We start from the raw sequence: 22,669 nt of genomic DNA, 5'->3' as shown, positions 1-22,669 counted from the left end.
ATTCAGGAGCCACAGTGGGGGTGATGTGTAGGACGTGTACCTGCAACATGAGCTGGGGAGAGCCACATGATGACAGATAGGAAGTGCTGCTCCAAGCTGCCTGTGGGCATGCAGTGAGGCTGCAGTGCAGGTCATCTCCTAGGGCGCCTGCTGTGAGGGCTTGCTCCTGGCATGCTTGTCCTGGCTTGTTTGCTGTGCAAGCACTGCACATTTGTGTTGAAAGCCCTTGCAAGGTGGAGGACCAGGCTCAGGGAGATCCTGTAAGTGTATGAAGGAGCTGCAAGTTAAAGAGAAGTTTTATAGATGTTTACTGCACACTTTCCTTTTGTAGATGAGAAGACAAACCACATCCCAGATCTGTTTTTTTTTTGCTTCCACTTATGCAAATGTAAGTTAGAAATAAACATTAATTGTGGCAAAAGCATCATGCTTTTCAAGGTGAACTGAGCAAAGCCACCCTCCTCGAGAACACCATTTGTGTCTCCTGGGCCATAGGGAAATTTGCAGGGCTGATATGTTTGCATTAGCTTGTGCAGGAGGTTGTGGATGGGTGAGGTTGCTCAGAAATTAAGGATTTCCCAGAGAGAGATCATCCCCTGCATTTGGCTCCATCTGCTTCACCTGGAATAAGCCAGGGAAACTTGTCTTTGTTCTTTATTCTTTGTTCTTCCTGCCTGAAAACGAAGTTTAGGGGTCGTGCTGTTTAACTGCTGCCACATTTTTTTTTTTCCAAAACAGTGCTTAATTTTTCTGCATGCACTCAAAAACAACCTTCTGAAGAGTCTTGCTTATTTTGCTCACTCCTACTGTCCTAAGTTGACCTTAACTTGCATTGAAATGCTGAAGTTTTAACCACCCAAACAAGGTTGGTCCATCTGTCAAGGGAGTGGGTTATCTAAGTTCCCTTCCAATCCAACCCAAAGCATTCTGTGATCTGTCTCCTTTCTCACACGCACACATACACACATATCAGTGGCCTGAAAAGAGACTGCATGCCACTGCTCGTGTGGATGGCACGTGTCTTTGGTACTGCCACCAGGCATCCAGCCTGATGGCAGTGCCACTAAATTGAGCCAAGAGCCTGCAGCTGCAAAAGCCAAGGCTGCCCTGTAGATTCCATCTCTTTGTGTACCAGCTGGAGAACCCTGTCAGGACTGTTACCACTGAGCCTGGCAGACTGATCTCAGTGCACAGTGCTGCCAGTGCTCCCATCAACCACTGCCAGTGGCCAAGGGCCCCTCAAAGCAGAGGTTGAGGTTCCTGACTCCAGCTGACTCTTAACACCCTGCTGTCACCTTTGTGCCTTTCCTAGGCTTCTGCCAGCCCATGGCCGATGAGCCTACCTCCCCAAAGAAGGCAAAGAGCGTCCTGGAGCACCTCAGCGTGGAAAGCTGGTTCTCATCCCCTGACCCTGAGTGGGCCACCGTAAGGGTCATCCCTGAGGAGGAAATGACAGAACACAACCTCCTTGCTGTTCGGGTCATGGTCACCAGTGATGCAAGCAGGTACTTGAAAACATAAGTAGACATTAAAAAAAAAAAAAAAAAGCCTGGTTATCTCTGGAAAAGTGTAGCAAAATATGGTACCAAATATACGTACAGCTGGGCTTAAAAAAAGAAAAAAAAGGAAAAAAAAGAGAGGAGAAAAAAAGAAAACAGAAAAATGTCTCAGAAAAACAATTGTTCTTTACCACAGCCGTAAATCCCTACAGACATATGACTCATTTTGCAGGAAATATTCAAACATTTGCATCCCACACAAGAGCCTGAGTCAGAGAGAAAAACATTACCCCGATCATCTTGGGTCCAGCTATTTTTTTCCAAAAACTTCAGAGGTTAGGCTGGGCTGTGCATCCTGGAGCCACAGTCTCCTGCTACCTGGGTACCACCAGGCTGCTCTGCAGCCTCAGCACCTCTCTGGGCATTTGATGGCCTGCCCACCCCTAAGTCATCTGAAATCCTACAGCTCTCCAAGAGCTGTCAAAGGTGATATACTGGCATTCTGGACAGGATTCTGTGGGAGTTCACTCTTCTTGTAGTAAAGATTAGATTGGCATCTTCCAAGTAAAGTAGTTTTCCTTACTAACAATTAAAAAAAAAAAAACAACAAAGCAAACCCAAAGCTGTTTGAGTTGCAAACAAAGCTATTACCCTGTGAGGAAGCTCACTTGAAGTCCTTTAAACACTCACTCGTGGTCTGTATAGGTTGTTGAGGGCAACTTATTTAAATATAAAACTTTCTTCTGTTCCATGTGGGAGTTTGAAATGGTATTTGTGCTCTGCCACGCATCAGGATGTTCTTCAGGGAAAGGATTAATCTCCACAGGGAGATGTGCACTCAGGGTAGGGTTTTCTGCTTGTTGGACAGATCTTGCTGCAGCATGTCTGTTCGTGTCCACATTAATACCCTGAGGCCGTTTGTGCCTCGCACATGAGCAGCATGCAGAGAGGGGAGCCAGCTAATCTTCCTGATCTGAGGGATCAGCTCCTTTTCCTCCAGCTGTGACAGTCCTGTGTTTGCAGAGAGGCCCCTGGTTCCTGTCCAGGGTGACACTGCTGCTGTCACCAGAACGGTGTGTGCCAGTGCCCCTGAGATCAGCCCTGCCTTCAGGGACCATGCACTCGTACTGCTCCAGCCAGTAAGCCATTGCCTAAAAAGGTTGGACGAGTGAAATAGCAAGTGATAAATGGCATTGCAAAGTCTGACAGAGTGTGTGGCCAGAAAAATGACCAGCTTGGTCAAACAGCTTTCAGTTCAAGCTTTAGTGCTTGTGGATAATGACTGCATATCAAGCAGAGCTCAAAGGACAAGCCTCATCCTACAGCACTTATGTCCTTGCCAGCCAAGGGAAATAGACATTTTGCTCTTTAAAACAGAAATGTACCTATCAGTATTCATTGCATGTCTTCTTCTTTTGTGTGGTGCTCTGCCCAATCTCAGTGTAGGATCTTGCAATCTCAACTATCAATGACTTATATGTATGAATAACTGTGTGTGTATAAGTATAAATATATGTATATAATATGTATTTAAGTGTATGTAGTATAACCATCACCAGGGAACTTGAGAACCCCCCAGCTCTCCCAGTGCCAGTTGGATCTGGGTGAAGTAGGGGTACAGGGCTGGCTGCTACTATGTATACCATGTATACATTGGCTTCAGACTGTCTGCAGCCAACATCTGATCTGGTCGTGGGTGACACAGTTTCAAGCTATCAGAAATTGCTGCCCAACCTGAGCCAACCAGCGAGGTTTTGTTCCAGCCTCTGCTGTGATTCCCAGCCACAGCCCTTTCTTGAGTGCATCTTCCTCATGCTGTGTGGGCTCTGTCCCTGGGGCTGTTGTAATTAATCTTTACTTTCTACAAGGCAGTGAATGCTACATAAATATGAAACAGCTTCTCCTGTCGTGCTAACATAAGAGGGCATAAGCTCTTCTTTTTCACTAATCATCGCAATAACTCTAGGAATTAAGTTAGCAGCATTGTTTTCATTAAAAATAGGCCAGATTGCATGGTGGCACACTTATTTATGGTAGTGGGAATGTGGTCACATCAGAAGGCCTGAAAGGGCACGTTCCCTACAATTTGGCCTTTAGAGATTAAAGAAATCCTCTTATTACTGTGAAAAAAAAGAAAAAGACTAATAACTGCTTGCAAAGGTCGTTCTCCCACCCAGAGACAAGGTCACAATGCATGTGTCACTCTGGGTGTTTGTGTGGCATACTTGTAATTACGTTCACCTCTGGCCACTCCTTGCACTTGCTCTGCTGTCCCAGTGGTTCACTGATGTACTGAAGCCAAGGCTGTCTGCAGCAGGTGAATTCCGGGTTCTTTGTTGAACACAGCAATCGTGGATATGAATCTGGATAGCAGAGATGTTATGGGAGCATGGATGTGTCAGCTGTGTTGCATCCACAGTAAACTACAGGGCTGCAATAATAACAACAAAAAATAGCAAAATTAAGACGCCAGCTCTGACTGCAAAACATCTGTTTCTCTATTGACCACACAGTTGTCAGTGCTGATGCTGGTGCACATTGCACAGAAGGGGAAATGAACACCTGCATTCCATGTGCCTTCTGAACTGTCCCACTCTCTTCCCTTCTTGCTCTCTTCTCTGTAGCTCTGAGGGGGAGTCTGATTTTAATGGCAACTCCTCCAGCTCTGAGGTGGGGGAAGGACGGACCTCGTTGCTGGAGTCCCCTGCCTGCCCAAGCCCCCCACGCCGCTGGACATTGCTCGCCAGGAGCCCCGTGGTGCCAGAGGAAAGCCATAGAGCATCCAAAGTCGTTGATGGTAAGTGGGATCTCCCATGCCTGGGGAACTGAAGACAGGCTTGAGGGAGAAGTTATGAAAGAGAAGCTGCTGCTCTGTTTGGTTTTGTATTTTTATCAGTAGCTGTTTGAGATATTTGTGTCCACAGAAAGCACACTGAGGAAAGGATAGAACTGGGAGGGAAGCAATGAGAGTTTTAGGGGTAGTCTGCTTCCAAGGGAAAACTCCTTTCTGGAGCTGGAGGTCAGACCTGAAAGATGGGCTAAAAACAGCCGAAGAGGAGCACGTGCAGTGAGGACTGCCATGTTTCAGGGCCACGTGGTGGTGTGTTGGATCTGTGGAGAGCCTGCTGCTTCAGAAAGCTCCTCCGGAGCTCTGCCAGGCTCACACACCACTGGTCTGATCCCCCAGGAGTAGCTGTGCACGCTCCTGAGCTGGTAGCAGCGGTCCATGGGCACAGGCCTGCCTTAGGGCTGGCCAGCCCTTGAAGCGAGAGCAGCAGTGCTGGTGCAATGTGCGGGTGGAGTGGGGGAGCGGCTACCCAGCCAGCATGTGAGGGTGTACCCAGGGAAACTGGTTTTGGGGGGCCTCCCCCCAGTGCCTTCAGCCTTATGTCCACATTCCCAGGTCATCCCATACGCTGATAGCTCATGGCTGGTACCCTGAGAAACTTGATGGGGTTTGGGGTTTGTTAATTGTGTTTGGTGTTATCGCTCTTCTCCGTGTGGAAAAGGCTATTTTGAAACCAACTTTTATGTCAGATCTCACATGTGCCTGAACAGTGGTGATTCTGACTTAACGGTGTGTTTAAAATGACAGGGTTATGTTAAACACCAGTGTTCTCAGCATTCCTGGCGGGTTTTTATACCAGAGGTCCGTGCTCAAGCATCCAGGTCCTCTGATTTGCTGTCCAGGGTTTTGGGCTGTCCTCAAAGGGCTGCTGCAAGGAGCCGGCTTCCTCCTTCGTGTGAGGAGCCTTCTGCTGTGATGGAAGAGGATTTTTACTGCAGTGAAGGGCAATCCGCATTCATTCCTTCCCGCGTCCCACCACCCCCGTATATGCATTTTTAATTACACCAGAAAAGAGGGGATTTTGCAAGGCAATTCAAATTGACTCCTGAATAAAGAGGCCTTGTTCCGAGGGCAGAGGGCCCCGTGGCCCGGCGCACCCAGCCCTTCCCAGCCCCGCAGTGCCCCCTCCCGGCCGGCCCCGTGCGGGGAGCGAAGGCCGGGGCCGTGCTGCCCGGCTGTTGCTGGGTGGGTGAGCTGATGTCTCTTTGCTGCTTCTGTTTAGCACTACAGAGAGCCAACAGCTTCCACTCCACTGCGTTAAATAAGTATCAGAGTTGGAGGAGAAAAATCCAAACGAGTAAGTACAGCTAAGAAGCAATTGCATCTTACTTGCACTGCATCCTGTATTCCTTGCTTGTAAACCTCTGTCTCTCCATCTCCTTTCCTTTAAAAACTGTGTATTTGAGTTGCAATGTGGGGAGACTAGCGAGATCTAAAACTCAACAAATATTTTATTTCCACTTTCTTGTCTTGAAAAGATCAAATTCCCATTTTGTGTGATTGCTCCCATCTTTATGAATAATAAGGGAATCCTCACATCATTGATCTGTCCATGTCTAATCCATGTTACATCTCGTATTCATTTCCCACTGTAGTACCCAGAGAATTAAGTAACCAGCATTACTGCTTCTCTTCTGACAGTTCTGTGTCATTTGGGCTGAACCTTCTCTGCCCATGGGACTCAAACAGGAACACACTGAGTTCAGTAGCAATCAGGTCCATCTGCAATTCACCTCTGAATCTCGGGGAGGCCACTCCTTGCATCCAGGGCTGTGTCTAAGCAGGATTCCTTCTGCGCTGCCCAGCCTTCTCCAGTCAAACTGCTGCTGCTCATAGCAGGGCCACCTGGCCACCTCAGTGCAGCTCTTCTGTCTGCAGGACTGCTGAGACTGGCATGGGAGCTGGATGCATTTAACAACATCTCAGACCCTCCTGAAACAGCTGTATCTGTTAGGCTGGAGTGCTGACAACCTTAAGTACAAAACAGATAATTTGCAGGTATCCACTATGGGAAGAAATTTACATCTCAAAACAAAACAAAAGAGGCAAGTTACATCTCTCCTCATCTCTCCTGTCCTGGCACCAGCTTTACAACCACATCAGATGCCTTCAGCTGCACAGGAATGCTGTCACTACAGACATCGTGGTCCCTCTGGTGCCACGTGTCATGGATAACTCACTCCCAGCAGATCACTCAGGGGGCTATTTCATGGAGAAGATATTCCCACCAAGCTCGACATGAACAAACCATCCCTGCCAACAGGCTGTCCTCAGAGATGCAGCTGTGACAAACGGACAAGCAGGAAGACAAGGATGGGGCTGTGTTCCCTTAGCCGCACCTCTGAGGCACGGGGAAGGACTTGCCGCTCTCCGAGAGTGGTTTATTCATTAATTTCGACTCATTTTCAGCTTGTTCTCAACAACTGTATTACTTTCGTGGGTTGTTTTTTTTTTTTTTTTTTTTTTTTTTTGCCAATTTATTTTCCCGTTGTCTTATTAAAATATCCTTGTGCCTCCGAAGGGCTCTAGGGGGAGCCAGAAGCCTTTGAGAGGAGAGCTGCAAGCTAAGTGAATTTGTCTGAACCTCCAGTATGCTTTTAAAATGAGGTGTAAAGTACATTCAGCATAAACTGGGAACAGAATAAAGGCAATTTTTACTCTCTGGAGGAACATTGTAAGTCAGAGTCTCTATATTTAATCCACTTAATATTTAGTTACAACAGTTCATATGATCATCAGTCACATTAAAGAAAAATCTGTCTCTTTTTCAGACTTATTTCCCAAAACACATATGTTTCATACACAGCATGAGGTATGCCGCCAAGGAAAGGAAATTGGTGTCATTTCTATATTGGCCAAAAGATTCAGGACAGGATATTACCTTTCAAAATCTGTAATCCCCATCTTGCATCCGTAGACAGTGCTGCACTCTCGTTTGTTGTCTTGGTCACAGTGAGGAGCCTTTGTGCCAAGCAGGTTTTTGTAATGCCCTAGGGACTGATTTATTTTTTAAATCATGTTTTGAATGTTAAGCTGCAAATGTAGTTTCAGCGTGTCACTGGGAATAAGTCAATTATCTCTGCACAACAACGAGCTAGGATGTTGTGTGAAGTGATACTCTCACGTGTACAGGCCCTATCATTGTGCACTAAAGCATCTCCGCAGGAGCTGCTATGGGAGGTGCTGCTGTCCCACAGAGCCCTGGGGCTGCAGTAAGGAAAAAAGCTATTTCCTCTGTTATATATGGTAATAGAAAGGCCATTCTGGGATGCAGCTTCTTTCTCCAATCTTACAACCAAGTGCCTTGGGGAGGCCCACGGGAAGGCAGCCCCTGGGTAGAGCAAACTTAGGAACCGCAGGAAGATCTCCATCAGCCCACATAGCTGAATGGGGCAGGAAGGTCACAGCTCTGCAGGTGGCCTGGGACAAGCAGTGAAGGGAAAGGAAATTATGTTGTGAGTGGAGAATGAGAGCTGGGGTAGGATAAGATAGTCTGTGAAAGTGAAGATGGAGGAGCCCAAGTTTTGATGTTGTTTCCTTAGAACACTGCTACTGGACTCTGAATGGCTGGAATTGTTTGAAAGGTCCGTTTCCCCCTTTTCTTTCCCTTTTCCCCCCCGTCCAGAAAACTTGTTGCAAAAAGATAAAGCAAGACTGGCCGCAGATCAGAGTTGTGGTATCCTTTTTAATTGGGTGACAAAAGCTGGATTTGTCTCAGTTCAGCCCTTGTTGCTGGTACCTATGGGAGTGCTTTAATGAACAATGCACTCCAGCTCATCATCTGTCTCACTTCTTGACTGAGCGGTAACAAATTGCCTCAAAATTGGGAACACACAGGTGAAACACTAAGAGGAAAGGAAATTTGGCCTCTTTCCCTGGCTTCCTTTTTCTGAAGTCCATATGAAGGAACAGTATTCTGTGTATTGCTTTTGCCCTGTTGTAGCTTTTAATTTCGGTATGGAAGAACTAGTGCTTGTACTGGGAGCCTTTGAGAGTTTCAGAACTAATGGCTGGGTTTTGGAGTTAATAATTCAGCTATAAATATACTTGTCACGTCAAAGCTTGACATGGTATTATCTTGGCTCAGGGCTGCTTTTCTACCATCCAAAGGCTATTTATTATGTCCGTTTATCACACACACAAATATTAGATCTGATGACTCCATTCATGTGCACATCACCTACCTGCTTCTTCTTCCAGTGACAAAGTTTTTGTTCTAGACCTTTGGCAACTAATTATTCTTCCTCATCCTAGAAGAGCCTACAGCATGCTGCTCTTTGGCCTGATTTAAAAGACTGTAGGATTATTTCTGTCCTTACTGCTTGTAGGTGATTGCGTTTCTCATGTCTTTCACGTTCAGATGGCCATCCCTCTCAGAACTTACCTACTTTTCTTCATTTCTCAGAACTAACCGAGGCTTCAGAAGTAGCTGGTTGTTTTGATTGTCTCTGTTTTGAGTGTCTGAAAGCTCTTTAAAGTGGGCTGATTTTTGTAAGAAAGTTTCCTGTAACTCCAAAGCTGTTTCACTTCATTCAGACAAAAAGTAGAAAAAATCAGGTTTGTTGCTGAAAATGTCAACATGTGTTATGTATAGTATGCACACGCATGCGAGAGAGGCTATAAACTTGATTACTGTAGGTCAGCTCTTCAGGGTAAAACTGTATCCAGATGACTCTTAAACTTTTTACTGTCGTTCTTTAATTGTGAACTTTATTTAAGACAAAAATAATATGAATACAAAGGTAAAAATGTGTGTCTTTGGCAGATTTCCCTCTACTGTCTAACAAGAAGCCTGGGCTACGCTGGAAGGACAGCTCAGCCAGCTGTCAAAGCGATCTTGGAGAGGATCACCCCCAAGCACCGGTATGAAGGAGAACTGAACAGAACAGCACAAGACTAACTACTACTGGGACATGTTTGCTCTCAGTAGGCTGAGTGTCTTCTGCTATTTCAGATAGTTTTGGTCCTCACAGTCAGCAGCTAAAGTCAGAATTATACTTTTGTGATACATAGGGAAGAGATTTTGATGCTCTGATTGATATAACCATTCCCAAATCGTGTGACTAAGTCACTTTTTCTTCCTGTGTGAATAAGCCTTTGATTGTCCTGAGGTTTGGATACTAATGTGTTGTGTTAGCCAAAATGTAGGCACCACCAACTAGCCCTTCTCTCACAGCATGCGGCTTTGTTGCCACTGAGATTTGCCATAGTTTCCTCCCAAAGAAGAGCAAACCCCAAATCTCTGATCCTTGGTGCTCTGGAGCTGGCTGTTGGTCTGCCCAACAGGCTCCTAGGTCTGGACAGGAGGTGGGTCTTCACATGTTGCATGTTGGCCAAAACTGTATGTTGGCAGTGGGAGGGGTAAGATGGTATCACTCCCAGGCCACTGAAACATCATCTCCGTTGCTTTGCCTCTCTGCAGGGAAAAGGCAAGCTGATCTTGTAGGGCTGGTCTGAGAGCCAAGATGAGACACCAAGTGAGGGCTTACATAGTACTGATCAGGGGAACCTAGCATTGTAAACTGGGGGATTTTAGGTTTCTACTGCCCCTAGATTGTAAGTATGCCCATCTCTAATGTTTACTGCTTGCATCCATTGGGCAGAAGACTTCTTTTCCTAAGTTGCAGTAGGCTCTTGACCCCACATCTCTCACAGCATCTTCATCTTACTTCAAAGCTTAGGCTTCTCTTTGTATTTTCTGTATATACATATATATATGTATATAATATATATATAATATATTGTAAAAATATAATTATATATATTATATATTATATACATATATGTATATATTTAAAGGATGTGGAAAGGTGGGCCTGTTGCAAGTACAGCACTGCAGCACAAGTAGTGACCAACAGTCCTAAGCAGGGCACGGTCAGTTCCCCCCAACTTGGAGCTGGGCCACGTCCTCTGTATCCTAGCCTGCTGTCCTTGCTCTTGGGTCAAAAGTGACTGGAATTGCTTGACCTCAGGGTCTGCATTACAAAAAAAATCAAGTCTTCCACATCCGCGGTGCTAGCTGTGTTCCGGTCCAGGACAATAGGGCCAGGAAGAGAATGTCCCAGGAGAGCTGAGCAGCACAATGCTGCCTGGTCACTGTTCACAAGGAGGGGTGAGACCGTGCTGCAGCTTCCACTCAATATGCAGTACTTGAAAGCCTGTGTCTTGCCCTTACAAGAGAATTTAAGGTGGTGTTTATGTGTTTATTGTTGTTTATAACTTTTTTTATCTGAGATCCTGGCCAATGTTAATTTCAGCCATCAAATACAGCTGTGAAGTAGGGAGTAGTCACTATTACCTTACTTCCTATGCATATAGGAATTGAGAAGTCTGATTAATGGCTTTACCCATGTGAATTTGAGAATCTGGTGTAGAAGTGGAAACAGACATTAAATTTTCTAGCCATCCATTATCATGCAGCATTGCAGATAAAATGCCCCACTTTTAAAAAGTTAAAAAACCCGTAGAACTGATCTTTTGGCTTGGTAAATTAGACACTTATTCTTGTTACTATTTACAGCAGAAGATTTCAGTGCTTGGAATAATGAAGTTAAGTCTTTGCCAAAAGAAAAATCATCATAAAAGAAAACTAATTGAATTGTTTAAACTACCATCTTGCATTTTACAATTATTCCTGGGTCTGTTCATTTGTCCCAACCTGTATTATCTGAGTATGCAGCATTATAAAAGCAGTTGGAGAGAGTGGATTATGGCCTCTTGTGCTTTCTGTAAGTTCTAATGTGATGCAACTGAAATGCACACAGGAGAACAGAGCAGATTCACTTTTGGTTATTTTCCCATATTTAGGTCTCTTTCTTTCCAAGAAAAACATTAAGCACAATTCATAAAGAGATGGCAGATTCTTAGTATGAATTACATTATTTGTAGGCTATTAAATCTTCCAGTAGAGTATTAGATCACCAATCTTAGAGAAATATTATTCTTTTATGGAGGAAAGCCTTTTTTCTTAGTGTATTGTCGTTTACATATGTGTGTGAGTGGATGTACATAGAAAGTAAATACCATGTTTGCTAGTATTATGTTAAGATTGAAATTGATTAAAGTATTATATAAAAGATGCACTAGACTGTATTTTTTTCTACCAGTACAATTACATTTTTTCATGCATTTGACAGTTGGCTTCTTACAAGAAACCACCAGAAGTTACAAGAGGACATGTCAAACCCTACAGCCCAGAATTTAAAAGAAAAGAAGCCAGAGAGAGGCCTCAAGATGTCCATCCCCATGTTCCTCACTGTCCATTTCAGAGCAAGGTCAAAGGTTCTCCACAGATTCCTCCTGGGAATGAGGCACAAGCTGCTGATTTTTCTGAGCGTGAAGATATGGATGGTGATGCTGGGACACACACAGGCCAGGGGTGGAATGAAAACAAAAAGAATTGTACCTCTGAATCAGAAGATTTTAATGGGAATACAAAAGTGCTGTCATCTCTGCATCTGAAAGAAAAAGATGAGAAAAATACAAGGCACCAAGAAGAAAAGCTTGAGCAAGAACTAAAGGAAGGAAAAAAAAGGCTGGTTCTTCGCACAGAACAGCGACCCGTGGTGTATGATTCAAATGGGGAGTACTTAAGTGGAACCATGCTGCAGTGTCAAAACAGAAAAGTGCTGGGGATTTCAAAAGAGAAGGATACTGAATGGAGAAGAGGTGTTTTCAAACAATCTGGTTGTCCTGTGCCTCTCTTATTTGTAGATGATGTGCCACCAACTTTGCCAGTTGACATGAAAGGTGCTCTGAGGAATACAGACAAAACTGCCAAGGAGCATTCAGCTGGCCGGCCAAAATCACCACTGAGGCTCATTGCCAGTGCAATCAAGAGGTCCATTTTGGAACCTCTGACTTCATCTCCAGAAGGACTAAAGCAGGATTCAGACAGCAAAACCAAAGCCTCTTCAGAACAAGCTTTTTTCAGCTTCCCTAGTATTCTTGGCCATAGGCACACTAACAACAACAGAGCGAGTAACAGTCAGCCACAGGAGCTTCAAGTAGGGAAGCAGGCAGGAGAATATTTAGGATGTGGAAGCGTTCTCTCAAGTGCTTCTAAGCCTTCTGTCAGCTCTGAAGAGATATCTCCAAGCAGTTACACCAAGGAGGTATTCTTCCCAGTCTACAGTCCTCACAGCAGGCCTTGCAAGACCCCTAGTATACCTCAGAAACCAACTTGCACTAGAATGGAGGATGTCCCAGGACTCCTAGAAAAGTTTACTTTTAATGAAACTCCTTCAGTGGTTCCCAGGGATGATGTATTTATCTGTAATGAAAAGTACCCCCTTGCTTCATCTTGGGAACCTAGGAACACCCCTAAGGACAACCTGCATGACTCTGCACAGAAGGGCAGTCTTTCACTCTTCGAAAGACTAAGAAGTAAAGTTTGTGAAAGAGAAGGGAATTTCTTCATGTCGTCTCTGCCTTTCATGAAGGACCATTCTGCAGAAGACAGGCTACATTATCCTTCTGCAGGTGAGGAACTGAGTTGAATTATTTATTGCTAGCACTTACCATTTATAAGATTGATGTGCTGTTGTGTTTTCTGTTTCTTTTATAGTTCATGTCTTCATAGGAAAACTTAATAAATCTTTGCTAAGGTTTAGGAGTTGCTTCTGGTTTAAAGCTGTTGCCAGGAGTAGAGTGAATTTGCAAGCAGTGCTTAGCACGCTGGACCCACGTTTGGTCTGCTGCTTACTTCAGATGTATTTGAGACAGGAATACATGCTGAAGTAGGAGCAGTGAAACAGAATGGGATGCTGTGCAGAGCAGTTGCTGTCATTACACTGAGTGCAGCGTGGAGTATGTTTGCTGTCTTCTCCATGAGGAGCTCAGATATTGAAGCAATTGGGCTGCAGTAGGAAACTTTGCTGCAGATGTCTTTTTTAGTTCTGCTTGCTGCTGTAGTGACCAATCTGTAGGCATGCTTTTGGGAGCATTGTGGTGTCATTAATATCCCTCATTCTTTTGCTTGAGAGGAGATAGCACCTTACTGACCTCCTGTGAACTATTTGCAAGTCTACTTGGACAGTTATTAAAAGGCATCTATTTTCACATTTGCTTGCAAGAGCAAGATTAATATTAAAATTGCAGATAAGGCTAAGAATTGATGTCAGAGCAAGAGCAACTGGAGTAATCTGAATGTAGGCTCAGAAAGAATTAAGTGCAACACAGTGTAAGATATAAAATATGAGGTAGGAGAGATACACCTGCCTGTCTTTTTCCAAAATCCATCTTTCCAACAGCCTACTACAGAAGGTTACAGTTACCTAACTCCATAACCTGTTGAATTGTATTGGCATTCCTATTTGTGCCTTATTGTATGAAATTGTGGCCCAGATTCAGCATGAAAATAATGATTTGTATGTAAAATGATACTTGTACAAGTAATGGAGAGTATGTGAAGTTGCTGAAATGTTCCCCTTGAACTGCCAGATCCCCTTTGTGATGGTCACTGAAATCGACAGGATAACTCGGGCTCTCATTCCTGAGCTTTTGGATTAGATTCTTGGAGCCTCCATATCTTGCAGCTTGCAATACCAGGCTTTGCCATTGAGCCAGAGGATGCTAAGGGCTGCCCCAAGGCCACAGAGTATTGGTACTATATTCACACTTGTCATGCTATGGTCTTAAATGAAAGACTTTTTCTGAATCTATATCAAGTCATCTCCTGTAGACTAAGCCAAGTTGACTTGCTCTTAACTAAATGTATTACAGCAACTGACATGTTTTGTTCCTACTAAAATGGAAAAGGTTCTTGTTAGGTTTGAACAATACTGTGCTTTATTTGCATTTTAAAATTTTTGAAAAGATGATGATTTAATAATGTGCTGCATTCTTCTGTGGTGCAAGCTGAAAGAGGAATTATTAAATTATTATAGTCACTGAATATGGGCATTGCAAATTCTATACAGAAGAAAAAAAATGAACCTTGGGTCTAGCCATTTGCCCAGTAATCTGTCATCTGCAACATTTCAACACTGCAGCTCCCTGAACTTTTTCAAACATTCATATTTTGGGAAAATCAAATTAGTAGAGAGCCAAGTGCTTGCTCTCTGAAATGCAGTTTGTCTCATACTGGCCCTTGTCGGAGGCCCAGGCTTGGAAAACTTCAGTCATGAACTGTTGATGAGTTTTAGCCTGTGTTACAAATCTTGATTTTTATTTTTATAGTTTACCATTGATCTTAGGAAATTTATTTTCTTTAAAGGAAAAAAATGTACTCCCAGCACCATTCAAGAAACAATTTAATGAGACTTGGCTCATATTCCTCTTGGTTCTTTGCAGTAGTGTTTTTCTGTCTTATTCAGGGCCAGACAGACTTGTTCTGTGCCAGTATGGTTGGTCTTTCATTACTCTGCTGATTTCTCCCTCGATGGGATATTGGTCGTGGAGCCAGAGAATAAGCTGAGTAATAAAAGTCCCTGGGATTGAGTTGAGACTGGGGAAGCTCACTGAAGAGAAATCCACTGAGGGATTAACCAAGTGTGTAGAAACCACACCCAGTTGAGAAAGCTCCTGAACTGAAACGTGCTTGGAGGCTGGGTGAGTTATTAAGGGGATAAATCACACATGACCGCCCAGTGCTTATAGTGCTCCTTTAGACATCCACTGTTGGAGAGAGACAAGAAGGACCTTCAGTCCCACCCCGCACAATTACTTCCATGTTATGTTGCTCATCTTTCCCTACGTCTTATCTGTTACTTCATCTGCAAATACATATCCAGATGTCTTCCCTGTGCTGTTGACTTCTGCATTTCAGACCCAGATGTCTGTCCAATCTAAAACTGTATTCTGTCCTTCTGTCATCTCCTGCCAACTGTTCAGCCACCAACTGAAGCTCAGCATGATGAAACAGAGATCTTAATTACTCAGCAGCAGATTGTATGTCATTCAATCTTATTCCTGAAGTTACATCTTCCATATGGGTAATCTCAGCTTCTTAACCCAGACCTGATTTAAAAGCTTTCTAGCTAATGCTTTCTTTCTGTTTTATAGGAGTTATTCCTCCTTACCAAAGTAGTGGGGATTCATGCACTGATTTCAGTGAGAAATAGTTTTTTTAAAAAAAATCCCTATTTGAATACACAGGTGTCCCCAAACAGCCAGGTGTTCTAATTTGATCAATAAAACCAATCAGTCTGGTGGCTAACTGATCTCACTTAAGCCCATTTGCCCTTTTGAAATTTAAAGAAAAATAACAGCCAAAGAGCTGTTTTACTTACAGTTATTAAAAATCTTTAATACCTCAAAAAAAAAAAAAAAAAAAAAAAAAACAGTTTAGAGAGAACCAAAGCAAGCCAGGTTGTATGACAGAGGTGCAGTTACCTTAGTGTCTGCCTTCTCTTGGTGATGGCTGTATGCAGTAGCCAGCTGTCAGGTCTGTTTGCAGTGAGATACAGGGTTTAGAGTAGGAGTTGCATGCAGACATTTTTAGAATTGTCCCTTGGTGTAGATGAGAGTTACCGCAGCTCGATTTATGGCTGTGGATAGTTTACATGGCTGATCTAATTAAGCAGAATTACTAGTTCAACTGATAAAAAAAATTAGATATATTATGAACTCACTTTGCTATTTTTACGCACTTTTAGATCGAAAAGGGATTATTTGCAAATACGTAAGGCTTGTGCATGGTTCCTGTTATTGCATTTTTGTAATACAATGTTTGTATTTGCAATATTTGTGTCAGCTACGACACTTTTATTTCAGTGATTTCATATTTTAGGGATTGTTACAAGATTAAGTTACATGTCTTGAGATCACAAGAAAAATCTCTGGAAAAGCAGAGGTCGGAGCCAAATGCCCTTGATTTCTGCTCGCCTTTCTTTTCATCTCCTACCTCATGCAAATTCCCATCTGGCTTGGGACACCGGTGCCCTAAGAGATGTGTCCTTTTCCCTTTCTCTTCTGTAAAGCATTGAAGTCCTCAGGGGCCATGATTAACTCCAATAACCTTATAAAAAATATGCAAATCCTGGACATTTACAAAGAAAGCCAACAGATTAATGTAACATTATAAAAATTCTGCTATAAAAATAGTTCCTGTTCCAAGAATTTCAGTGTAGTTAGAGCACAGTCATTACTGTGACACAAAATTCTTCCAGGAAGCAGAGGTGAGCTGTGACATGAGGAGTTTCTGCAGTGGGGCTTCCTCTGTAAATCTCCAGGACAGTCAGTAGTGCTTCCTCCTCCTACTGAAGCTATAACCTTCTCTCAACATGTCTTTATGACACTTCCCTCTCCATTCAGAGAACCTCACATTTTCAGAAAAACCAGTAGCCTGGATTTATGTGTTGAGAGGGATTTGAGAAAGTACTGTACATGAGTCCAGATGTTCCTACAGAATGCAATGAGCGTTTTCCTACTGACGGCGTTCAGTGCCAGGGTCCTTAGGCCAAAGCAGAGCATCTTTGAGACTCACCCTTAGATTACCAAGCTGTAATCAACTGGCTACAGAAGAAATTTTAGCTTTACAGACGTAGTTTATCTTATATCTTAAGACATGCATACATGAGGATGCCACATCTCAATATGAAGAACTGTAGACTTTCTCCAACTTTCTACTCTGGAATGTATTCTGTGCTGCTGTTAGAACCAATAACAATAATAACAATTAATGACGACTTCCCTGTGACTTGACAGCTGTAATTCAGGCATGCTGGGAATGTCTTTTGATCACATTCCTAGTAGCTACTATTAGATATAAGACGAGAAAAGTTTAATAAAAAATTCAGAAATATTTGTTTCCTTCCCTCTTTAATGAAGAATTAATAACACGTCTGACTGTTCTTGGTGATTCAAAGAGATGTTAGCTGGGAAGGAAAAGTTCTAGTGTAACACAGAATAATTTGGAAGGCAGGGAGATGATGGAGTTCTTGAGAAATAAGGAAAGCATAACTCTTATTATGAAGGAATGAAATGGAGGAAAAGAGAAAGATAAGAAGAGTTGAGTTAGTATTTGGAAAACATGTATGTCTTTGAGACCTTCTCAGTGGCTAGCGAGCCTTAAGGTTTGATGTATTTGAACAGAGAAATAACTTTTATCTAATCTTACTATGTCAGTTCTAAGTTTCAAATTTACATGACCAATTACTGTGAAATGCCCTAAGTAGAACGTTATGTGGAAATTCCTGCTCTGAATTCCCCCAGCTGGCAGCGAAATTGTGCCTATTCCACCCCTTTGGAGAAAAGGTGAATTGAAAATTTAATGCTCAGGCGTCTGTGGTGGAATATGTAGATGCTGTAATGCAGAACAGTGGTTTCTTCAAAATTAGAATGATTTTTTTCCTAGTTCTGCATTAAGCAGTTTGTTCACTGAAGTATTTTCTTACTATGCTTGTTATTATTGTCTTGAAGTTTAAATTTGCATCAGGACAATTTCAAGTACATTTTTTCTGCTCTCTCCTGCAAGAAAAAAAGCCAAGCAAAAATAGTTGAGGAGAACACAGAGTGGCTGCCTCTTTAATGCTGGAAGTAAGGCACTTTTTCACTGTTTCTGTACCCCTGAAATGTGGCAGTGCCATGCATCTGAGAGACAAAAACTTGCCTTCTTACTCCAGTTCTTTCACTGTTCACTGTGTGTTTCTGGCTGTCTCCCTGGAGCACCAAGTTCTTCAGTTATCCATGTTGTACTAGTGGAGAACTTCAGTGGTGTGAAATACTCATGCAGTGTGTGTGACAGAAGCCATAACTCAATGCACGCAACTCAAGCTATGGAACAACCTCCATGAGCGGGTTCCCGGGGCTCTCCATCCTGGAGACTTTGCAGGTGGTGATCTCCCTGGCAGCTGTCGCTGATGGCCACTGTCTCCCAAGACTTTGGACGCAGCATCTCTTGACAGGTTGTCGAGCAACTTAAATGGCTTTTCTCTTCAGAGCAGGGTGCTCACACATGGCTCTCCTTAGCTGACAGGCATTGGCATGGCTGCCGACATAAAGAATTTATTCTATGCCCTGACATGGGCTTCCTCATGCTCACGAGATAACCCTTGCTGAAGGTCCTTGGAGATGTCAGCAATCCTCTCTCCTCTCCAGAGGGACACACACCTCCTGAGTTGCGGCCCTGAGGAGGGGTGGGTGCCCTTGTGTTTCAGCAGTCTGCTTTTCCTCTAGACCTTGTAATGCTGCTTAAATTATTGATATTGCTCAAAGAGAAGGGCATGGAGAAGCCATCGCTTATTCCCAGAGCAGAGAGAAGAAAGGGAGCGTGTAATTGCTTGTGTGGCCGGCTCTGCCAGGGCTCCCCAGAACGTTCACCCGTTGCATATTATGGAATTTGATTTCACCCTCAGTGTGACTGCAGGATAGTTACTGCTCTTGTTCAGTCGTGCAAGGAAAAGCAAGATAGGTGAGTTAACTCCCCAAAAGAAACAGTGAGTGCAATACTGCCCATGCCTTCCTCTGCCTTGTGCACTGGCAAGGGTCTTACGGCTGGCTGTCCCTGCTGTCCTGCCAAAAGACCCTTTGAGCTTGCATCTCCACAGAACACAAGGACTGGGTGCTTCCAAAAATGAAATGTTTGGGAAATACCAGAATTTTTGTCTCGAATTACTTGGGATTTGCTCTCATTGCTTTACATCCTGGGATGAACATGTTTCTTGGCTCCAGATTTTAAAGTAGGGTCTGACACAAAAATGCTGTCCCAGGACCAGGATGAAGGAGAAAGCAAAAGAGAAGAAACGAGAGCGGGAAGTGATTTTAATCTGAATGCAACTTGCACATAGAAAGCCAACTGTTACCTAGCAGACAAAAATAAATAAATAAATGTTGGCTTTAAATAATGTACGTTTCCAAGATGTTGCCCAGCTGTAAATCATTAACCCTGTAGCAGGTTGAAGTGTAGAGACAGATGTTCCAAAAGCAGTTTTATTTTCTTAAATAAAGAGGATGAAGCTATGAATTAGACAAATTAAGAAGAAATTCAAATATTTACACCCAGTTGAAACAAGATGCTGGGAAAACAGGCATTATAAAATTGCTGCAATTAAATGTAATTTAATTTGTAATTCTGAAAGCATGCTTCCTCTAAAGGCAGCCTTTGAGTTTTCCTTATGAAGTGCATTGTTGTGATGTATGGATTTTCCTGACTTATTATGGCATTTTAATCAACAGTTCAATGATGTGATAATATTCCTAAAGCAGAAAAATAAGTGACGTTTGTTTAGACATAATTAATTAAATATTTATGTTGCATGAGGCTGTGTGATAAAGCCTTGTTCTCTTAGTCCATTTGCTTCTGATTACATTTGTGATTTTTTTATATGACCAGACATTCTGACGCCAACTATTTTACACTGAGCAGATGTCATGTAGTAAAAATGGGTGCCAGATGCTACAAGCCACATAAGGGTAATTTGTTTAAGAGCTGGCTCAGACTTTTTGCATTCAATTACACTGTATAGTGAGCCTTACACAATCATTTGGGTAATATGGCTAACTTCAGATATGCATTTTAATGAATGTTGAATGCATTCAGAACACCATGCTACATGGAGAGGCCTCAAGGAATTAATTTATTTGTCTACAATACCTAAAAATAAATAAATAAATAAGATATACCAGACAAGGTTTTTGACAGTGACCAAAATCCAATTAAAGCAGTGAGCCAAATTTCCAAATTGCACTGGGTGCTGCTGATTAGGACTCAGGGCAGGTGCAAAGTGTCTGTATATGTTGAAGAACAGTATTTTTTGCCCCTTTAATGGTTTTGTTCGCTCTTAGGATGTGAACTTCCACCTGTCAGGAAACAAACTGCTGAGTATTTTACTTCTTCCTCTGATGAAGATGAATTTGAATCCAAGCCTTCATTAACATATAAGGTAACCTTTACTTTGAAGCAAAAATGTGTTTCCTCTGTTGGATTGTATTTAAGATTCATATGACTTTGTTCTAAAGCACACCACAATTTCTTTAAATGGGGATTGGAACATTTTATCAGTGAGGGTTACATGTCATGGATGTAAAATACATTAAAACTGTGACAGATGAACATGAAAATTTCTTTCTCCTTCTTGAATCTGTAATTCCCCCAGGTTACACCAGTGTTGACAGAGAAGGTCTTAATTGGACAAACAGACATGTTTAACTGAAACCACTTTGAAGCAGTATTCATAAGTGGCTTTAATATGTAGCCCGACAAGCAAACCATTGAAAAAATTAAACCAAACAGATGCAGATTTCCCGTGGGGAAATACAACTTCATTTGTGAGGCAATACAGGCAGCTTGCACGGAAAACGCTATGTTTACCTTAATCAGCATGGCTACGTGAGCTACAAAGTCGCACCCAGACCATGTACACAGAAAGGACGTGCTGTACTCTGGCATCTCCCAGACCTAACGCAGCTCTTGTGTCTCACTGGAGCAATGGGTTTAAATCACCAGTGAACTCTTGATACCCAGCTCTGATCTGAAGAAACAGAGCTTTTATTGCCTGACTAGCTCATCAGAAGTATATTTAACTTTTTTTCTGCAGAGGGAATATATGTAAGTGGAATTAATAGTATAAGGTGGCCTTTTTTTTTTTTTTTTGCTGCCTTTTGAGGGCAAAAGGAGAGGATCAGCTCTGGAGGAAGCAATGCAAAGCCAAGTGCAGCAGTGTTTGGCTGCGTGTCCCACCAGTGATGCTGGGTAAGGATGCACTGAGGCTGTAGAAACCATCTGAAGCAGAGCAGATTTTGGAAAAATTAACAACAAACATAGGAGCAACCATCATTTAATCTTTTTGTTATCATAGAGCACTTTCAGTTTAGTTTTAAGAAAAGACCTTCAGATACGAAAGATTTCATGGCACTTAGGTATTTTCAGTTCTCTTCCTCACACCACTGTTGTCCACTCTCCCCATAGTTCAACGCTGTGGGGCAGCGTTGGAGTCCCCCAGCACTCATCCTCCTGCACACAACACTCTGCTCAGGGCAGTGACACTGGGGAAATGGGCCTTGATGTGTGATCAAATCTTTCAGCTGCTTAGCCATGTTGTGAGATATCCTACAAACAATGACCTTTAATAAAATTGATTGTTTGACAACCAGCTGCTGGTATGTGTGGGAGGAAAAAGGAGTAATAATCCGATATTTAAGTCCTCTCAAGCTCAAATATTGAAAAAAGAAAAGAATTCTGGTGTGTTTTTATAAACTAAGGGAGTGTTACAAGGAAGACAATATTTAATAAGACAGTATGATGATGAATTAAATAAAATGCAAAAACAAACAAACAAACAAAAAAACACCTGAATAGAATCAACTGCCCAGGGTGCAGCATTCAATGCACACTACCTACTGACCTTGTCTCTCTAAGCTACCTCCAAGTACCTCTGTTTAGTCAGTACCACTGTTTTTCACTGACAAAACTTTGTGGAAAAGCTGCCAGTGCCTTCCTGGCCTGTTAGTTTTTCAGCCCTCTTGTCTACGGTGCTCATATATCCTGTCTCCTCCTGAGTGAGAAAACCACAGCCTTGAAGAACTTCCAGATAGCTTAGACCAAGAGCAAGGTGAAGCATTTCCCCAGCAGCCCTGCAGTGCATGCTCCCTTCCCACTCTCAGCTGCACTGCACAAGTGCACGTTACAATCAAACCAGCTAGTTTTTGGAAGACCTGTTTCTATGCATAGCACCCATTTTAACCATCAAAGATAGTGTTCACACTTCAAACTGAATTTTCTACTCCAACACTGGGGTTCAATTTCCTTATTCTGGTACTTCCCACTGCCCATGCCTGGCTTCTCTCCCAGGTACATGATTTCTGCGCACGCCAAATGTAATGCTGCATCGTGTATGATCCTCTCTATGATTTGAACCTCTCTGTTGGTAAAGACACTTCATGCTTAGTGTTGCAGTAGACTCTGTAAAGTTTCAAGGCTTACATAGGGAAGTGCTTGAAGATATTCCCTCCACAAATATTTTCATTTCAATGAGGTTGCCCAAGCAACTTGCGGCGTCTTACTTTGCTTTGTGCAGGGCAGTTGGATTAGACAATCTCCAGAGACCTCTCTGTATCTCAGTGATACTGCGATTCTGGGAAAGGCTTGTGGAAGCATTTAATGGCATACTTGTACTTTGTTTGTTGTTGTGTTGCATTTTTTTTTCCTTTTCTAGGCAAAGAGATCTCTTAGAAGGAGAAGAAAACTGGAGAAGGAGACAAAACAGTTGATTAAACGAGAGGAACTGAAGAGGCTTCACAAAGCACAGGTAACAATGTAGCTCACAAATGGACATTTCTCTCCCAGGAGTGCTTGGCAAGGACAAGGGTAGAAAATGTCTCCTCTGCACCCTTGCTCCTCACTGGAGCTCACAGATTACTGCACTGAAATCCACCCAAAACA

At 42.9% G+C, this 22,669-nt stretch overlaps 1 protein-coding gene across 7 annotated transcripts in view; it reads left to right on the top strand.

Moving 5' to 3' along the window:
- The window catches only part of MICAL2 (microtubule associated monooxygenase, calponin and LIM domain containing 2), a 124,665-nt gene that overhangs the window by 90,643 nt on the left and 11,353 nt on the right, over positions 1-22,669 (top strand). For all 7 annotated transcript variants that reach the window (XM_021400973.1, XM_021400972.1, XM_021400970.1 and 4 more), the window contains 7 exons: positions 1,313-1,505; positions 4,124-4,296; positions 5,570-5,644; positions 9,113-9,210; positions 11,484-12,828; positions 20,074-20,171; positions 22,443-22,535. In XM_021400973.1, coding sequence (XP_021256648.1) covers positions 1,313-1,505; positions 4,124-4,296; positions 5,570-5,644; positions 9,113-9,210; positions 11,484-12,828; positions 20,074-20,171; positions 22,443-22,535 — 2,075 coding nt within the window. The remainder of the gene's footprint in view (positions 1-1,312; positions 1,506-4,123; positions 4,297-5,569; positions 5,645-9,112; positions 9,211-11,483; positions 12,829-20,073; positions 20,172-22,442; positions 22,536-22,669) is intronic.

This window comes from Numida meleagris, chromosome 6 (assembly GCF_002078875.1).
Source record: "Numida meleagris isolate 19003 breed g44 Domestic line chromosome 6, NumMel1.0, whole genome shotgun sequence".
Taxonomy (NCBI): Eukaryota; Metazoa; Chordata; class Aves; order Galliformes; family Numididae; genus Numida; species Numida meleagris.
The sequence above is the reverse complement of the archived record's forward strand: the minus strand, read 5'-3'. Positions and strand labels throughout refer to the sequence as shown.